This window comes from Natator depressus, chromosome 7 (assembly GCF_965152275.1).
Source record: "Natator depressus isolate rNatDep1 chromosome 7, rNatDep2.hap1, whole genome shotgun sequence".
Classification (NCBI taxonomy): Eukaryota; Metazoa; Chordata; order Testudines; family Cheloniidae; genus Natator; species Natator depressus.
This window is the reverse complement of record NC_134240.1, coordinates 727583-742145: the sequence shown is the minus strand read 5'-3', so window position 1 is coordinate 742145 and position 14563 is coordinate 727583. Positions and strand designations below refer to the sequence as shown.

Sequence of the window (14563 nt, the reverse complement as noted above, 5' to 3'; positions counted from 1 at the left end):
GAGGGGGCTGCACACTGGGAGGCTCACCAAAGAACAGCTGATTGCCCAGGTGGAGGAGGAGGATCGCTCAGATGCACCGATCCCTGCCTCTGAGGGAAGCAGCCTAGCAGATGCAGCGCAGGCCCCGGTGCCTGACCCGGCTGGGAGGGGTCAGATTGCTGCCAAGGGCATCCCGAGACCCCTCTACCTATGCCTAGGGGAGGAGCTGGGAGGAGCCCAGAGAATACCAAAGGCACCCTGACCCCAGCAGCCAGCTGGGGATCCTCCGGCGGAGCTCCCCATCCCTGGAGCTGAGGCGGCTGGAATGGGAGAGGGAGATAAAATTGAGAGAGTTGGAAGATCACGAAAAAGTGTGAGAGGGTCACGAAAGGCAGTGTCAGCATGAGCTGGAGGAATGGGAAAAGCAGCGTCAGCATGAGCTGGAGTTGGCAAGGCTGAGGAGCAGCGAGGCCCTGGCTTTGGTGAGTGATGGGGGACCCAGGACTGCATGGAAATTTGATAAGTGCGTCCTGGCCCAGGGTGAGGAGGGGAGGACATCGATAGCTTCCTGAATGCCTTTGAGAACGCCTGCAAGATGCACAGGGTTGACCCAGCAGACAGGCTCCAGTTTCTCACCCCCTTACTTTTCCCCAAAGCCGTGGAGGTGTACATCCAAATGAAAGGGGCGGAGGTAGGGGACTATGAACTATTAAAACAGGCCCTGCTCTGCGAGTTTGGGCTGACTCCCAACATGTACCAGAGAAGGCTCTGGAGTCAGCATAAAATTCCTGAGGGCACATATCTACAACTGGCCCTCCAGATACAGAGATATGCCTGCAAGTGGGCAGATGGGGCCCAAACTAAGGAGGACCTGCTCGACCTAATCATTCTGGAGCAACTGTATGAGTGGTGCCCATCTGACCTGAGGCTGTGGTTGGTGGACAAAAAGCCAGAGAACCCACGACACACAGGGCAGCTGGCCGACGAGTTTGTGAACAGTTGGTCGGGGAGTGGCAGGGAGGAACCCCAAACAAACAGGCCCCCCACGATGCAGAGAGAGAGAGTCACCATGGGACCTCCCAAAGGGAGAATGTAGAGCACCCCCTTCCAAGGGGAACATCCAGCATCAGGACCAACCGACCCACTCGAGGGGACCAATGGGACATGAGCTGCTATCACTGTGGCCGGAAAGGCCACATACAGACCCAGTGCCCCAAGCTCAGGGGCAGACTGAGCAGACCGAACCCACACAGGGTTAACTGGGTAGGGACCCAGCTGGACGAGGGGCAGGCTTCCCAGGCAAGGGAGGCTGGCAGCTTACCAACTGCTCAGGAGGGAGGAGTGCCCCAGACCAGCTCCTCTGGGGGGCTGGATGCCCCGGACTCAAGGTTCTCAGTTTACAGGGTGGGCGCGGGGCTGTCCCTGTGGAGTGAGTGCCTTGTTCCCCTGGAGGTGGATGGGAGGAAGGTCAATGGATACTGGGATACGGGTGCTGAGGTGATGCTGGCCTGGCCCAAGGTGGTGGCCCCAGATCGGGTGGTGCCCAACACCTACCTGGCCCTGACGGGGGTGGGCAGGACCCCATTCAAGGTGCCCGTGGTGAGGGTACATCTGAAATGGGGGCCAAGGAGGGCCCCAAGGATGTGGGGGTACACCACCATTTGTCCACTGAGGTGTTGATGGGGGCAGACCTAGAGGAATGGCCAAGCAACCCCCAGAATACCCTGGTCATGACCCATATCCAGAGCCAGCGCGGGGCACTGTGTCCTGACCATGGGGAGGATACCACACCGGAGGCGCAGGACCCCAGCCTGGTGGGGAGGGAGCGCCAAGGGGCATGGCTCAGAGAGGCGGAGGCCTCAGACCTGGCCACTGAGGGGGAACCGGGCCCCATCCCTTCCCCAGCCGCTGAGTTCCAGGCCAAGTTGAGGAAAGATCCCTCCTTGCGGAAGCTCAGGGACCTGGCCGACCTCAGTGTGGGACGGACCATGAGGAGAGGCTGCCAGGAGAGGTTCCTGTGGGAGAAGGGGTTCCTGTACCGAGAATGGGCTCCCCCAGGGGAAGGGGAGTCCTGTGGGATCAGGAGGCAGCTGGGGGTCTCCCAGAAGTATCGCCGCAAGCTCCTGTACCTGGCCCATGACATCCCTCTCGCAGGGCACCAGGGAATCCGGCGCACCCGGCAGAGGATGCTACAGAACTTTTACTGGCCCGGGGTCTTTACCACCGTCCGGCAGTATTGCCGATCCTGCGATCTTGTTCCTTGACTTTAGCAAATCTTTTGACACGGTCTCCCACAGTATTCTTGCCAGCAAGTTAAAGAAGTATGGGCTGGATGAATGGACTATAAGGTGGATAGAAAGCTGGCTAGATTGTCGGGCTCAACGGGTAGTGATCAATGGCTCCATGTCTAGTTGGCAGCCGGTGTCAAGCGGAGTGCCCCAAGGGTCGGTCCTCGGGCCGGTTTTGTTCAATATCTTCATTAATGATCTGGAGGATGGTGTGGATTGCACCCTCAGCAAGTTTGCAGATGACACTAAACTGGGAGGAGAGGTAGATATGCTGGAGGGTAGGGATAGGATACAGAGGGCCCTAGACAAATTAGAGGATTGGGCCAAAAGAAATCTGATGAGGTTCAACAAGGACAAGTGCAGAGTCCTGAACTTAGGACGGAGGAATCCCATGCACCGCTACAGACTAGGGACCGAATGGCTCGGCAGCAGTTCTGCGGAAAAGGACCCAGGGGTTACAGTGGACGAGAAGCTGGATATGAGTCAACAGTGTGCCCTTGTTGCCAAGAAGGCCAATGGCATTTTGGGATGTATATGTAGGGGCATAGCGAGCAGATCAAGGGATGTGATCATTCCCCTCTATTCGACATTGGTGAGGCCTCATCTGGAGTACTGTGTCCAGTTTTGGGCCCCACACTACAAGAAGGATGTGGAAAAATTGGAAAGAGTCCAGCGGAGGGCAACACAAATGATTAGAGGACTGGAACGCATGACTTATGAGGAGAGGCTGAGGGAACTGGGATTGTTTAGTCTGCGGAAGAGAAGAGTGAGGGGGGATTTGATAGCTGCTTTCAACTACCTGAAGGGGGTTCCAAAGAGGATGGATCTAGACTGTTCTCAGTGGTAGCTGATGACAGAACAAGGAGTAATGGTCTCAAGTTGCAGTGGGGGAGGTTTAGGTTGGATATTAGGAAAAGCTTTTTCACTAGGAGGGTGGTGAAGCACTGGAATGTGTTACCTAGTGAGGTGGTGGAATCTCCTTCCTTAGAAGTTTTTAAGGTCAGGCTTGACAAAGCCCTGGCTGGGATGAATTAGTTGGGGATTGGTCCTGCTTTGAGCAGGGGGTTGGACTAGATGACCTCCTGAGGTCCCTTCCAACCCTGATAGTCTGTGATTCTATGACCCCTGTCAGAGGATGGGGAAGGCGCGGGACAAGGGGAAAGCAGCTTTGAGACCTTTGCCCATTATAGAGGAACCTTTCCAGAAGGTGGCCATGGACATAGTGGGGCCTCTCAGCAAGACGACCCAATAGGGGAAGAAATACATTCTGGTGGTGGTAGATTTCGCCACCCGCTACCCCGAGGCAGTGCCCTTAGCTTCCACTGAAGCCGACACCGTGGCAGATGTGCTGCTGACCATTTTCAGCCAAATGGGGTTCCCCAAGGAAGTCTTGTCAGACCAAGGGTCCAACTTCATGTCGGCTCTGCTCCAGGGCTTGTGGGAGAAATGTGGGGTCCGGCACAACAGGTCCAATGGGCTGGTGGAGGGGTTCAATGGGACGCTAAAGATGATGCTGAAAACCTTTATGCATCAGCACCCGCAGGACTGGGACAAGTACTTACCTCACCTGCTGTTCGCGTACAGGGAAGTGCCCCAGGAGCCTACCAAGTTTTCGCCTTTCGAACTGTTATATGGAAGGAGGGTGAGGGGCCCCCTGGACCTGATGAGAGACGAGTGGGAGGGGAAGGCCACTCCCGATGGAGAGTCAGTGGTGGAGTATGTCCTGAGCTTCCGAGAGAGACTGGCTGAACTCATGGGCCTGGCCAGGGAGAATCTGGCCAGAGCCCAGAGGAAGCAGAAGGTCTGGTATGACCACACGGCGTGGGCCTGCGCCTACACCACCGGGGATCAGGTGATGGTTCTCATCCTGGTGAGAAAGAACAAACTACAGGCCACCTGGGAAGGTCCCTTCAAGGTTGTCAAGCAGCTCAATGAGGTAAACTATGTGGTGGAGCTGTCGAACCGGGCGCACCACCGCCGGGTGTACCATGTGAATATGATGAAGCCATATTATGCCAGGGGGAATGTGGTGTTGGCCGTGTGTGGACAGTGGGAGGAGCAGGGAGATGACCCTTTAGTAGATCTATTCCCTGGGACCAGAGCTGGTTCCCCCCTGGAAACAATCCCCCTCTCGGATCAGCTCACCCCTGCCCAGCAAGCTGAGGTCAGGGGGGTGCTGCATCCGTACCGACAGCTGTTTTCCAACCAGCCTGGACGCACTAATCTGACTGTCCACCGGGTGCAGACAGGGTCGCACCCGCCGATAAGATGCTCCCCCTTCCGAGTCACAGGGAAAACTGCTCAGGACCTGGAAAGAGAGGTCCGGGACATGCTGGCTTTGGGGGTGATCCAGCCGTTGGCCAGCCCTTGGGCCTTGCCGGTGGTGCTGGTCCCCAAAAAGGACGGGTCGGTCCGGTTCTGTGTCGACTATCAGAAGCTCAATGCCATCACTGTATCTGATGCCTACCCCATGCCCAGGCCTGACAAGCTCCTAGACAAGCTGGGAGGAGCTCGGTACCTTACCACCATGGACCTTACAAAGGGCTTCTGGCAAGTGCCACTGGATGCAGATGCCCGGCTGAAATCGGCCTTTATCACCCCTCTGGGGCTCTACGAGTTCCTGACCCTGCCTTTCGGCCTCAAGGGAGCGCCGGCCACCTTCCAGCGCCTGGTGGACCAGCTCCTGAGGGGGATGGAGAGTTTTGCCGTGGCGTATATTGACGACATCTGTGTCTTTAGCCAGACCTGGGAGGACCATGTGTCCCAGGTTAGACAAGTGCTGGACCGACTCCAGGGGGCTGGGCTGACTGTCAAAGCAGAGAAGTGCAAGGTGGGGATGGCTGAAGTATCTTACCTGGGCCATCGGGTAGGCGGGAGCGGCCGCCTACAGCTGGAACCAGCTAAGGTGGAGGTGATCAGAGACTGGCCTGCTCCCCACACCAAAAAGCAGGTCCAAGCCTTTATTGGGATGGCGGGGTATTATTGAAGGTTTGTGCCCTGCTTTAGCGCCATCGCCACCCCCATCACTGAGCTATGCAAGAAGGGGAAGCCAGACAAGGTGGTCTGGACCAAGCAGTGCCAGAGGGCTCTCTGTGTGCTGGGCAAACCCAGACTTTGACAAGCCCTTTGTGGTGTTCACCGACGCCTCCGACACGGGACTGGGGGCGGTGTTAATGCAGGAGGATGGAAAGGGGGAGAGACACCCCATCGTGTACCTGAGCAAGAAGTTGCTACCCCGGGAGCAACACTATGCGGCCATCGAGAAGGAGTGCCTGGCCATGGTGTGGGCCCTCAAGAAACTAGAGCCCTATCTCTTCGGGCGACACTTCACCGTGTACACCGACCACTCTCCCCTGACCTGGCTGCACCAGATGAAAGGAGCCAATGCCAAGCTCCTGAGACGGAGCCTGCTCCTGCAGGATTACAACATGGATGTGGTCTGTGTGAAGGGAAGTGCCAACCTGATAGCGGATGCGCTGTCCCGGAGAGGGGGCCCTGGACTTCCCCAGGTCACTGGTAAGAGTGACCCCGCTCAGTTCAGTCTCGAAGGGGGGAGAGATGTGATGCAGCAGGGAGGGGGGCGGACTGACCTAGGAATGTGGCAGGGGAGTTTCCTGGGACTGTCTGCATTGGTGATGGGATGGCAGGAGGTGACTTCATTGCCTGGGAAGATACCTGAGCCTGTAACCTGAGCTTGGAGGGGGGTTGGGTCCAGGTGACACCTTCTGCCCGGGAATCTGGACAAAGGCTGGAGAAGCAGGGGAGGAGGCTGGGGGAGTCAGCTGGAGGGGGTTTCAGTTTTTGGAGTGGGCTGGGGAAGAGGAGAGAGCAGCAGAGATGGGGTCTAAGCTCCTTGCCCCCCAGAAGGGCCTGACTAAGGGGTCCTGTTTATGCCTGCAAGCTCTGGTCTGGACTGTGTTCCTGTCGTCTCTAATAAACCTGCTCTTCTACTGGCCGGCCGAGAGTCACGGTGAATCGCAGGAAGTGGGGGTGCCGGGCCCTGACCTCCCCAATTTCCATGACATCACCACCCACACTGCACATGTGCACACCCCCCACTGCACGCACATCACACTGCACGCACACACACAGGCATACTTTGTGCGCCACACTTATACACATTAACCTTGCTCCCCGGGGCATCCCTTGCTCACCCCATGTACACATTAACCTTGCTCCTCCCCACACTGCACTCTCCCCGTGCCCCTGCACACACTGTGCATGTCCCTTGTGCACCACACCAAGCATACACGCTGCACGCACGCCCCCATGCATCCCTTCACACACACACACACACACTGGACAACCCCACCCTGGACATGCAGCTCACCAAGCAAACACGCTGCACGCTCGCACACCCATGCCCCCTGCACTGCTCGCACACACGGTGCACTCCCTCCCCAGTCTCCTTCTCACAATCAGCTTCTGCCACGAGGCCTAGTGCTCGTCTCCGCTGACGGGGCCCGCCGGTCTGCGCAGCTGCCAGCACCCCCACTCCCTTGCCCCGGACAGGGTTGTCTCGGTCCCGGCTGTGCAGCTTGACGCAATCACACACCCCTGCCACCGCGCAGCGCCAGGCACAGCCCGTAGGAACCAGCTGCCCAGGCCTTGCTGCCCCCTCAGGACATGTTGCCCGCCTGCCCTGCCAGGGACTTTGCCCTGAGGCCGGTCCCCTAGCTAGCTCCACTCCCCACACGTACCAGGGTCAGACTTGGAGAAGGTGTCCACGTCCAGCAAGTTCCTGGGGAGACAGACAGATGGACATGAGCCAGGCAGGAAACTCGTCCAGCAATGGGAGAAGTGGGGGAATCGGGGTCTACGAATTACTGCAGAACCTGCAGCCCCCGAGCATTGGGCCCCAGCCCAGCCGCCCTCCCCACTCCCAGCCCAGGCCAGGCCTTCCCTCCCCTCCACAGCCGCTGGAGTCCATCCGCATCAAACCCGCCAGCGAGAACAGGACAGGTCAGTGGAATCTGCACCCAGGAACAGGCAGCCTCTCTGGAGCTCAGACACGGGGTCCCTGGGCTGTGGGGGAGGGCATTGGGGGCTGGGAGAGGAGGCCAGTGTCTGTGTGTGGTGGGGGACCCACCCCGCCCCTCAGTATAACCTCTCCTCGTTGCCATGGCAGCTTTGCAGTGGCACAAACAGTAACTAAAATTAATACTTCTGTTAACAGCTGGTCCCTGCAGCCCCAGCCCTCCTGGACACGTCCAGTGGGGAGTCCAGCCCGGCAAGGGGCTGGAGCACCCTGGGCGGTGTGGGGGCACAGAGGGGACTCAGTGGGGCAGGCAAAGTCACAGGCAGCCAGGGGACGGTTACTAGCTGGGGCTGCCCTGACCCTGCAGCCCCAGCGCTGGCTGTTTAGGCTGCCCTGGGGTCCTGTCTCTGCTTGTATCTCCCCTTGGGGCCTCCGGGTGAAGCGTCTGCTCTGTGCAGGGCGGGGAGGAAACGCAGCTGTTCCCTGTGCCCGGAGGGGCTCCAGGCGTGCCCAGGCGCGGGGAGCCCAGCCCTCAGCTCCCCGTCAGCCACCACCCTCCGAGGCGGCTCTTCAAACAAACAGAATCATCCACACGTTACAAACCATGGCAAGAAACCAGCATGGCCGTGGCCACGGTGCACTCCCAGCAGGGGGCGCTGTGGGGGCGGGGCAGGGGGTGGCTCTAGGGGGCTCCCAGCAGGGGGCGCTGTGGGGGGGCAGGGCAGGGGGTGGCTCTGGGGGGCTCCCAGCAGGGGGCACTGTGGGGGCGGGGCAGGGGGTGGCTCTAGGGGGCTCCCAGCAGGGGGCGCTGTGGGAGGGCGGGGCAGGGGGTGGCTCTAGGGGGCTCCCAGCAGGGGGCGCTGTGGGGGCGGGGCAGGGGGTGGCTCTAGGGGGCTCCCAGCAGGGGGCGCTGTGGGGGGGCAGGGCAGGGGGTGGCTCTGGGGGGCTCCCAGCAGGGGGCGCTGTGGGGGCGGGGCAGGGGGTGGCTCTAGGGGGCTCCCAGCAGGGGGCGCTGTGGGGGGGCGGGGCAGGGGGTGGCTCTGGGGGGCTCCCAGCAGGGGGCGCTGTGGGGGCGGGGCAGGGGGTGGCTCTGGGGGGCTCCCAGCAGGGGGTGCTGTGGGGGGGCAGGGCAGGGGGTGGCTCTGGGGGGCTCCCAGCAGGGGGTGCTGTGGGGGCGGGGCAGGGGGTGGCTCTGGGGGGCTCCCAGCAGGGGGCGTTGTGGGGGGCAGGGCAGGGGGTGGCTCTGGGGGGCTCCCAGCAGGGGGCGCTGTGGGGGGACGGGGCAGGGGGCTGGCTGGGGGGCAGCTCCCGGCTTCCCCATCCCCGGGGTTTCATTCTTTCCCAGCAAGCCCACGCCAGGCAGCTGCAAAGCCGCAAGGGACCCGCGTTACCTGCCACAGCCAGCGAACCCGTCCCTTTGGGCTCCTTTTTATGCCTTCAGCATAAACATCAGGCATCAGAGCTTCACGGCTGGCGGGTGCCGGCCCCCGGGCCGCAGCCCCAGGCCAGAGCCCGCGGGAAGGGAGGAGTCTGGGACCCACCTGTGCGCAGGGGGCGGGTGCTGGTGCCAGGGGCGGTTCGATTGCTCAGCCCCTGCGGGAGCATGACTCCGCCAGACGCAGCTCGCAGGCGGCCCTGCTGGGGGATGCTCTCTCCGGCCCGGCCGGGAGTCCTGCGGGCCGCGCTGACTCTGGCTGGGGACTGGGGACTCTACCCGGTAACAGGCACGAGCAGCTGAGTGGGAACAGCCCCCCTGGGTGCAGTGCCAGGGATGCTCCTGGGTAGGGTGACCATATCTCCCCAAAAGGAAAACAGGACACTGCACCCCCCCCGCCCCACAGGGCTGGCCTCCCCACTTGCCCAAGCCCTCCTCCTCAAGCGAGGCTGGGGTCGCCGCTCACTCCAGCCCTGCCTGCCCCCCTGCACCGGGCTGGGCTCGCCGCTCACTCCAGCCCTGCCTGCCCCCCTGCACCGGGCTGGGCTCGCCGCTCACTCCAGCCCTGCCTGCCCCCCTGCACTGGGCTTGGGTCGCCGCTCACTCCAGCCCTGCCTGCCCCCCTGCACCGGGCTGGGGTCGCCGCTCACTCCAGCCCTGCCTGCCCCCTGCACAGGGCTGGGGTCGCCGCTCACTCCAGCCCTGCCTGCCCCCTGCACAGGGCTGGGGTCGCCGCTCACTCCAGCCCTGCCTGCCCCCCTGCACCGGGCTGGGGTCGCCGCTCACTCCAGCCCTGGCTGCCCCCCTGCACCGGGCTGGGGTCGCCGCTCACTCCAGCCCTGCCTGCCCCCCTGCACCGGGCTGGGGTCGCCGCTCACTCCAGCCCTGCCTGCCCCCCTGCACCAGGCTGGGGTCGCCGCTCACTCCAGCCCTGGCTGCCCCCCTGCACCGGGCTGGGGTCGCCGCTCACTCCAGCCCTGGCTGCCCCCCTGCACCGGGCTGGGGTCGCCGCTCACTCCAGCCCTGGCTGCCCCCCTGCACCGGGCTGGGGTCGCCGCTCACTCCAGCCCTGCCTGCCCCCCTGCACTGGGCTGGGGTCGCTGCTCGGCCCCCCCCCCATGTTCCTTTGCACCGCACCCCACATTTTTGACAAAAGTGGACATTTGTCCCATTTGCTCTTGCAAACTGATCTAGTCGGCAAGAACAAACGGGACCAATGCCCACTTTTGCCAAAAAAGTTGGGACAGGGCTTAAAAAAGGGACTGTCCTGGCCAAAACGAGACGTATGGTCACTCTACCCCCGGGAGCCCTGGGGTGTGCCAAGGCCGAGGGTGCAGAGCAGGGAGAGGCCTTGCACCCACATCCCGGGTCTGGGCCCCATTGCTGGGCGCTGCACACACAGCGAAGGTCCCTGCCCTGAAGAGCTCCCAACACACAATCAGTGTGTGTAAGAGGAGGAAAGGGGGGATCACGGGGCTAGAGGGGTTAGCACCAGGCCCAGCTGAGTGACAGGGCCCAGGGACTCCAGGGACATGGGTTTCTGTTGTCAGTCACCAGCTGAGGGGCCATCGCTGGCGAGCCTCAGGGCCCTGTTTCTTGTGGGGCTCGCTGCAGGGCGGGGCTTGAGGAGGGCTGTGCAGGTGAGCCCGGGGGGCCGACCCACAGGGACGCGAGCCGGTGCTGGGAAGCAGGTGCTTGGAGAGCAGCAGGGCCGTGCAGGGAGGGGGCTGCACTGGCATGGCTCTGCGAGAAGCAGGCTCCCGCTGGCAGAGCGCGCTCTGGGGGGAGGCAGGGTCGGCAAGCTGAATGGGGTGAGGAAGAAACAGCGTCTCTGGCCCAGACGGTGATCGAACGTGACAGGCAGCCCGTTTACTAGCGCACTTGGTGATGGCTGAGCGGCCGTTGCACCCCGGCGTGGGAGTGTCCGCAACGGAGAGATGGGCCGGGGGAGGCACAGTGAGAAGAAAAGAGACTTAGCAGGGTCTGAGCAGCCTGACTGAGTGAGCGGGTGCCAGGGGCTGCTCCCCCCACCCCCTGAAACAGCAGCCGCCGCCGCACTTTGATCATTCCTGGCTGCGTAGAGTTTGACGCTGAAAAGCACCAGAGGCTGCTATCAAACCCTCCGAGCTCTCTCCTGTGCCCCATGACACCTGCTCTCACCAGGAATGGGAGACACCCCAGCCCGAGGCTGGTGGCACATTCAGAGCAGGGCTCTGCCCTGCCTGGTTCCAGGCCAGGGTCCCAGGGGGTCTGAGCCCCCCACCCCCCTGGGCCTGCCCAGGAACTCAGCCAGAACAGAGGGTTTCCTCCACTCTTCCCCACCTCCGCTGGGAACACGGCCCAGGCCAGTGGAGCAGGACCCAAGGGTGTGTAACACTCTGCTGGGCAGAGCCACACAAGGGAAGATTGTTTGGCTCGAGAAGGAGCCCTTTTGGCCTGGGTTCCAGCTCACTAGAGACCCTCAGACCAGCTGCCAGCCCCGTGCCAGGCATGGAGGCTGTAAAACACTAAGGGTCCCTGGCCTATCCCAGCACAGACACGCCCAGGCCCCTCCCTGCAACACTTCCAAAATTCTCACTGTTCCTTCATATTTGTTTGCAACAGGGCCTCCAAACGGGCGCGTCCCGGATCAGTCTGAGGATGGACGGGCAGGTGAGGGAAAGGGGAGTTCTGCACAAGTCACCTGGACTTGCCAGGAGCAGCTGGGTCTGTCAGAGGGAGGTGGCAAAGGGCGAAGAGGGACCAACCATTTGAGCTCAGGTCACACCCTACACAGGAGGTCATGAGGAAGGAGACACAGAAGCGACAGCTCCAAGGATTGTTACCTGGCCTCCTTCCGCTCCCCATCCTCAATCCCTATAGGTCTGACATGTCCATGCCCATGGCAGCGAAAGAGCAGACATCTGAGAGCAGGCTTCAAGCTATGGCTACAGAGATGCTGGAGCTGTGGGGGGGGGCAGGGGGGGCTGCCTGACCCCCTGGCTTGAAGGGGTTTCCATCATATCCAGGTTTTGCAGTTTGGTTCAATGGCTCTCAGCCCCCCCTACAAACTGTTCCAGCGCCCCACATGGCCATGCAGAGAGGAAAGGGCCCAAAGCCTTTGGAAGCCAGGGCCAGGCCCAGCAGATCGTTTCCTTAGGGAGGTGATCTGGTGAGGCCCGGGGAAAGCTGAGAAGCTGGGGCGACAGCCTTGCGCTCGGTGCAGAGCGGAGCTCTCTTGGTCCAGAGAGCTCCCCTGGCTGATCAGAAGCAACAACTGCCAGCCTCAGAACAGCTGTAAAGAGCAGACACGCCTCCCTTGGGGAGAGGATGCCATTTCTGCATCTCGCCCCCCCAAAGCACAGGGCGATGTGAGAGAGCCATCCCTGCTGATCCGGCCCATGCCCCCGCCTCCAGGGGCGAGAGCTTCCTCGCTGCCCTTCGAGAGCAGAGAGTTAGCCCCTGCTCCCGCAGGAGGGGGTGCGGGTCTCCGTCTGCTCCGAGCCCATCACAGGCCTGGCTCTGCGGCTGCCGGAGGCAGAGGAGCAGGCAGCCTCGCCAGCAGCCAGGCGCTTCTCCCCGTCCACGCACCGAAGGCTGCAGCAGCCAGGCACCAGCACCCCTGCAGGCCTACTCCTAACCGGAGCCTCGAGGGGTCGCAATTCTTCGGTTCATTTCCCTGGTTTGGGGCGTCCCCTCGCACCAGTCACGCTGGGATCCCAGGGGTGCACACAGGCCCAGTAACCCCTCAGCCTCCCCTGGCGAGGAGCCGGGCAGACGGTGCCGCTTCCCAGCCCCCTCGTACCTTGGCCCTGCCTCACCAAACCCCTGGTGAGCACACGGTGCTGTCAGACAGACCCAGCTGAAAACCAGCGATGAACATGAACAGGAGCCAGAGCTCGGGCATCTGGCCCCTGCACAGAGCGGGCGTGTTCCCCAGGACACCCGACGGCTCTGCCCGTGCAAAGGGGTGTGTCCCCTGCCCTCCGGCAGCCCACTCTGCCTCTCTTTGGAGCCAGACAGCCCTGAAAGCGCCTTCTGTCCCATCCAAACCCTGGGCTGGGGTCAGAACCAGGGGCACTCTGGAGACGTGGCGGGAACGTGAGCAAACGCTGCCCATGGAGCCATGTGCAGCCAGGGACACCGCCCGCTCTTCCGCACGGACCTTCCCCCAGCTCGTTCCCAGGAGACAGCACGGGGGGCCAGGCCCGCCCACAGCAATTCCGGAGCGCAGGGCAGAACAGTCAAGGGGCCCCCAGCCTGCGCGGACGTGGTTAGCCTGGCATTCGGGCGGTGCCCAGCGAGCTGCCGGCTGCACTGCTGGGCGCACTCTTCTGGCATGGCCAGGGCTTCCACCTGCCCGCCCAGCCGCCTTCGCTGTCCTGGTACCACCCCACGGGCCCTAGGAACCTGTGGCCTGCCCGGGGCTCTGGGGCAGCCTGCCACGGACCCGCTGGGTGGGACTCCCAAGCTGCAAGCTAGGGAGCCACTGGGAAGAACCTCAGCTGTTGTCTTTGCCTGGGCCTGAGTCTACGGAGACCTGCCAGGGGAGAGGCACTGGGTGAGAGCGAGTGATGGGGGGGCGTACGGGGCATGGGCCAGCCCTATCCTGGGCAGGCCAGGCTCTTCCCCGAGCAGGACCAGAGGGAACAGTCTCCTACACAGCCCTTGCACCACGGTCCTGCCGACGAAGTCTCACTGAGCGGGGCTGAGGGCTTAGGGTGTCGCTCACACCAGCAAACAGCACGAAAGCTGCATTTACATTGGGGGGTTAAGAGGAAATAATCACTGAAGAGCAAGTTTGCTGCATGTTCGCTCAAACACACTATCCCCTGCACACACAGCAGGCACACGCTCACATACACCCACTCTATGCACACCTAGCAGACATGCATATGTGCTCACATGCACACACAGCAGGCATGCATGCATGCATTGCACACTCACACACTCCCCATGTGCACTGGGTGGCTGGGCATTACACACTCACATGCCATCATACACACGTGCATGATGAACATGCTTTGCACGCTCATATGCTGTTGCACGTGAACACATGATGGACATGTGTTGCATGCTCACATGCCTTCCCATGCACACACACACAATGGCCATGTGTTGCACACTCACACGCTGTCATATACATGCACACACACTGTGTATGTGTTACATGCTCACTTGCCGTCACACTCATTGCACACTCACATGCCATCCCATGCACACACATAATGGGCATACGTTGCTCACATGCTGTTGCACACGAACACATGATGGGAATGGACTGCACATTTACGTGTCCGATGCACACACATGGCGAGCATGCATTGCACGCCCAGAGTCACATGCATGCACACTCGCATGCTATTGCACATGAACACACGATGGAAATGCATTGCATGCTCACACGCTGCCCCACACATAAACAGTCGCAAGCGCTGCACGCTTACATGCTGTCACACACACACACACCATGGGCATGTGTTGCACATTCACACGCTGTCCCCCACACACACTGGGGACATGCATTGCATGCTCACACACTATCCCCCCCAATGGACGTGTTACACACTCACACACTGCCCCCCACGATGGGCATGTGCTGCACTCACACGCTGTCCCACGCATACACGACAGGCATGTATTGCACGCTCACACACTGTCCCCCCCAATGGCCATGCATTGCATGCTCACACACTGTCTCACACACACACAATGGGCATTTGTTGAACGCTCACATGCTGTCCCCCACACACACAATGGGCATTTGTTGAACGCTCACATGCTGTCCCCCACACACAATGGACATGCGTTGCACGCTCACACACTGTCCCCCCCACACAATGGGCATGTGTTGCACACTCACATGCTGTCCCCCCAATGGGCATGCCTTGCACGCTCACACAG

The 14563-nt window shown here is 61.5% G+C and overlaps 1 protein-coding gene across 1 annotated transcript in view; it reads right to left on the bottom strand.

The window, feature by feature from the left end:
- LOC141991285 (copine-9-like) overlaps positions 1-14563 on the bottom strand; it is a 46222-nt gene that overhangs the window by 30659 nt on the left and 1000 nt on the right. Inside the window, exon 2 of the mRNA XM_074959597.1 lies at positions 6968-7008. Within this exon, the coding sequence (XP_074815698.1) occupies positions 6968-7008 (41 nt within the window). The remainder of the gene's footprint in view (positions 1-6967; positions 7009-14563) is intronic.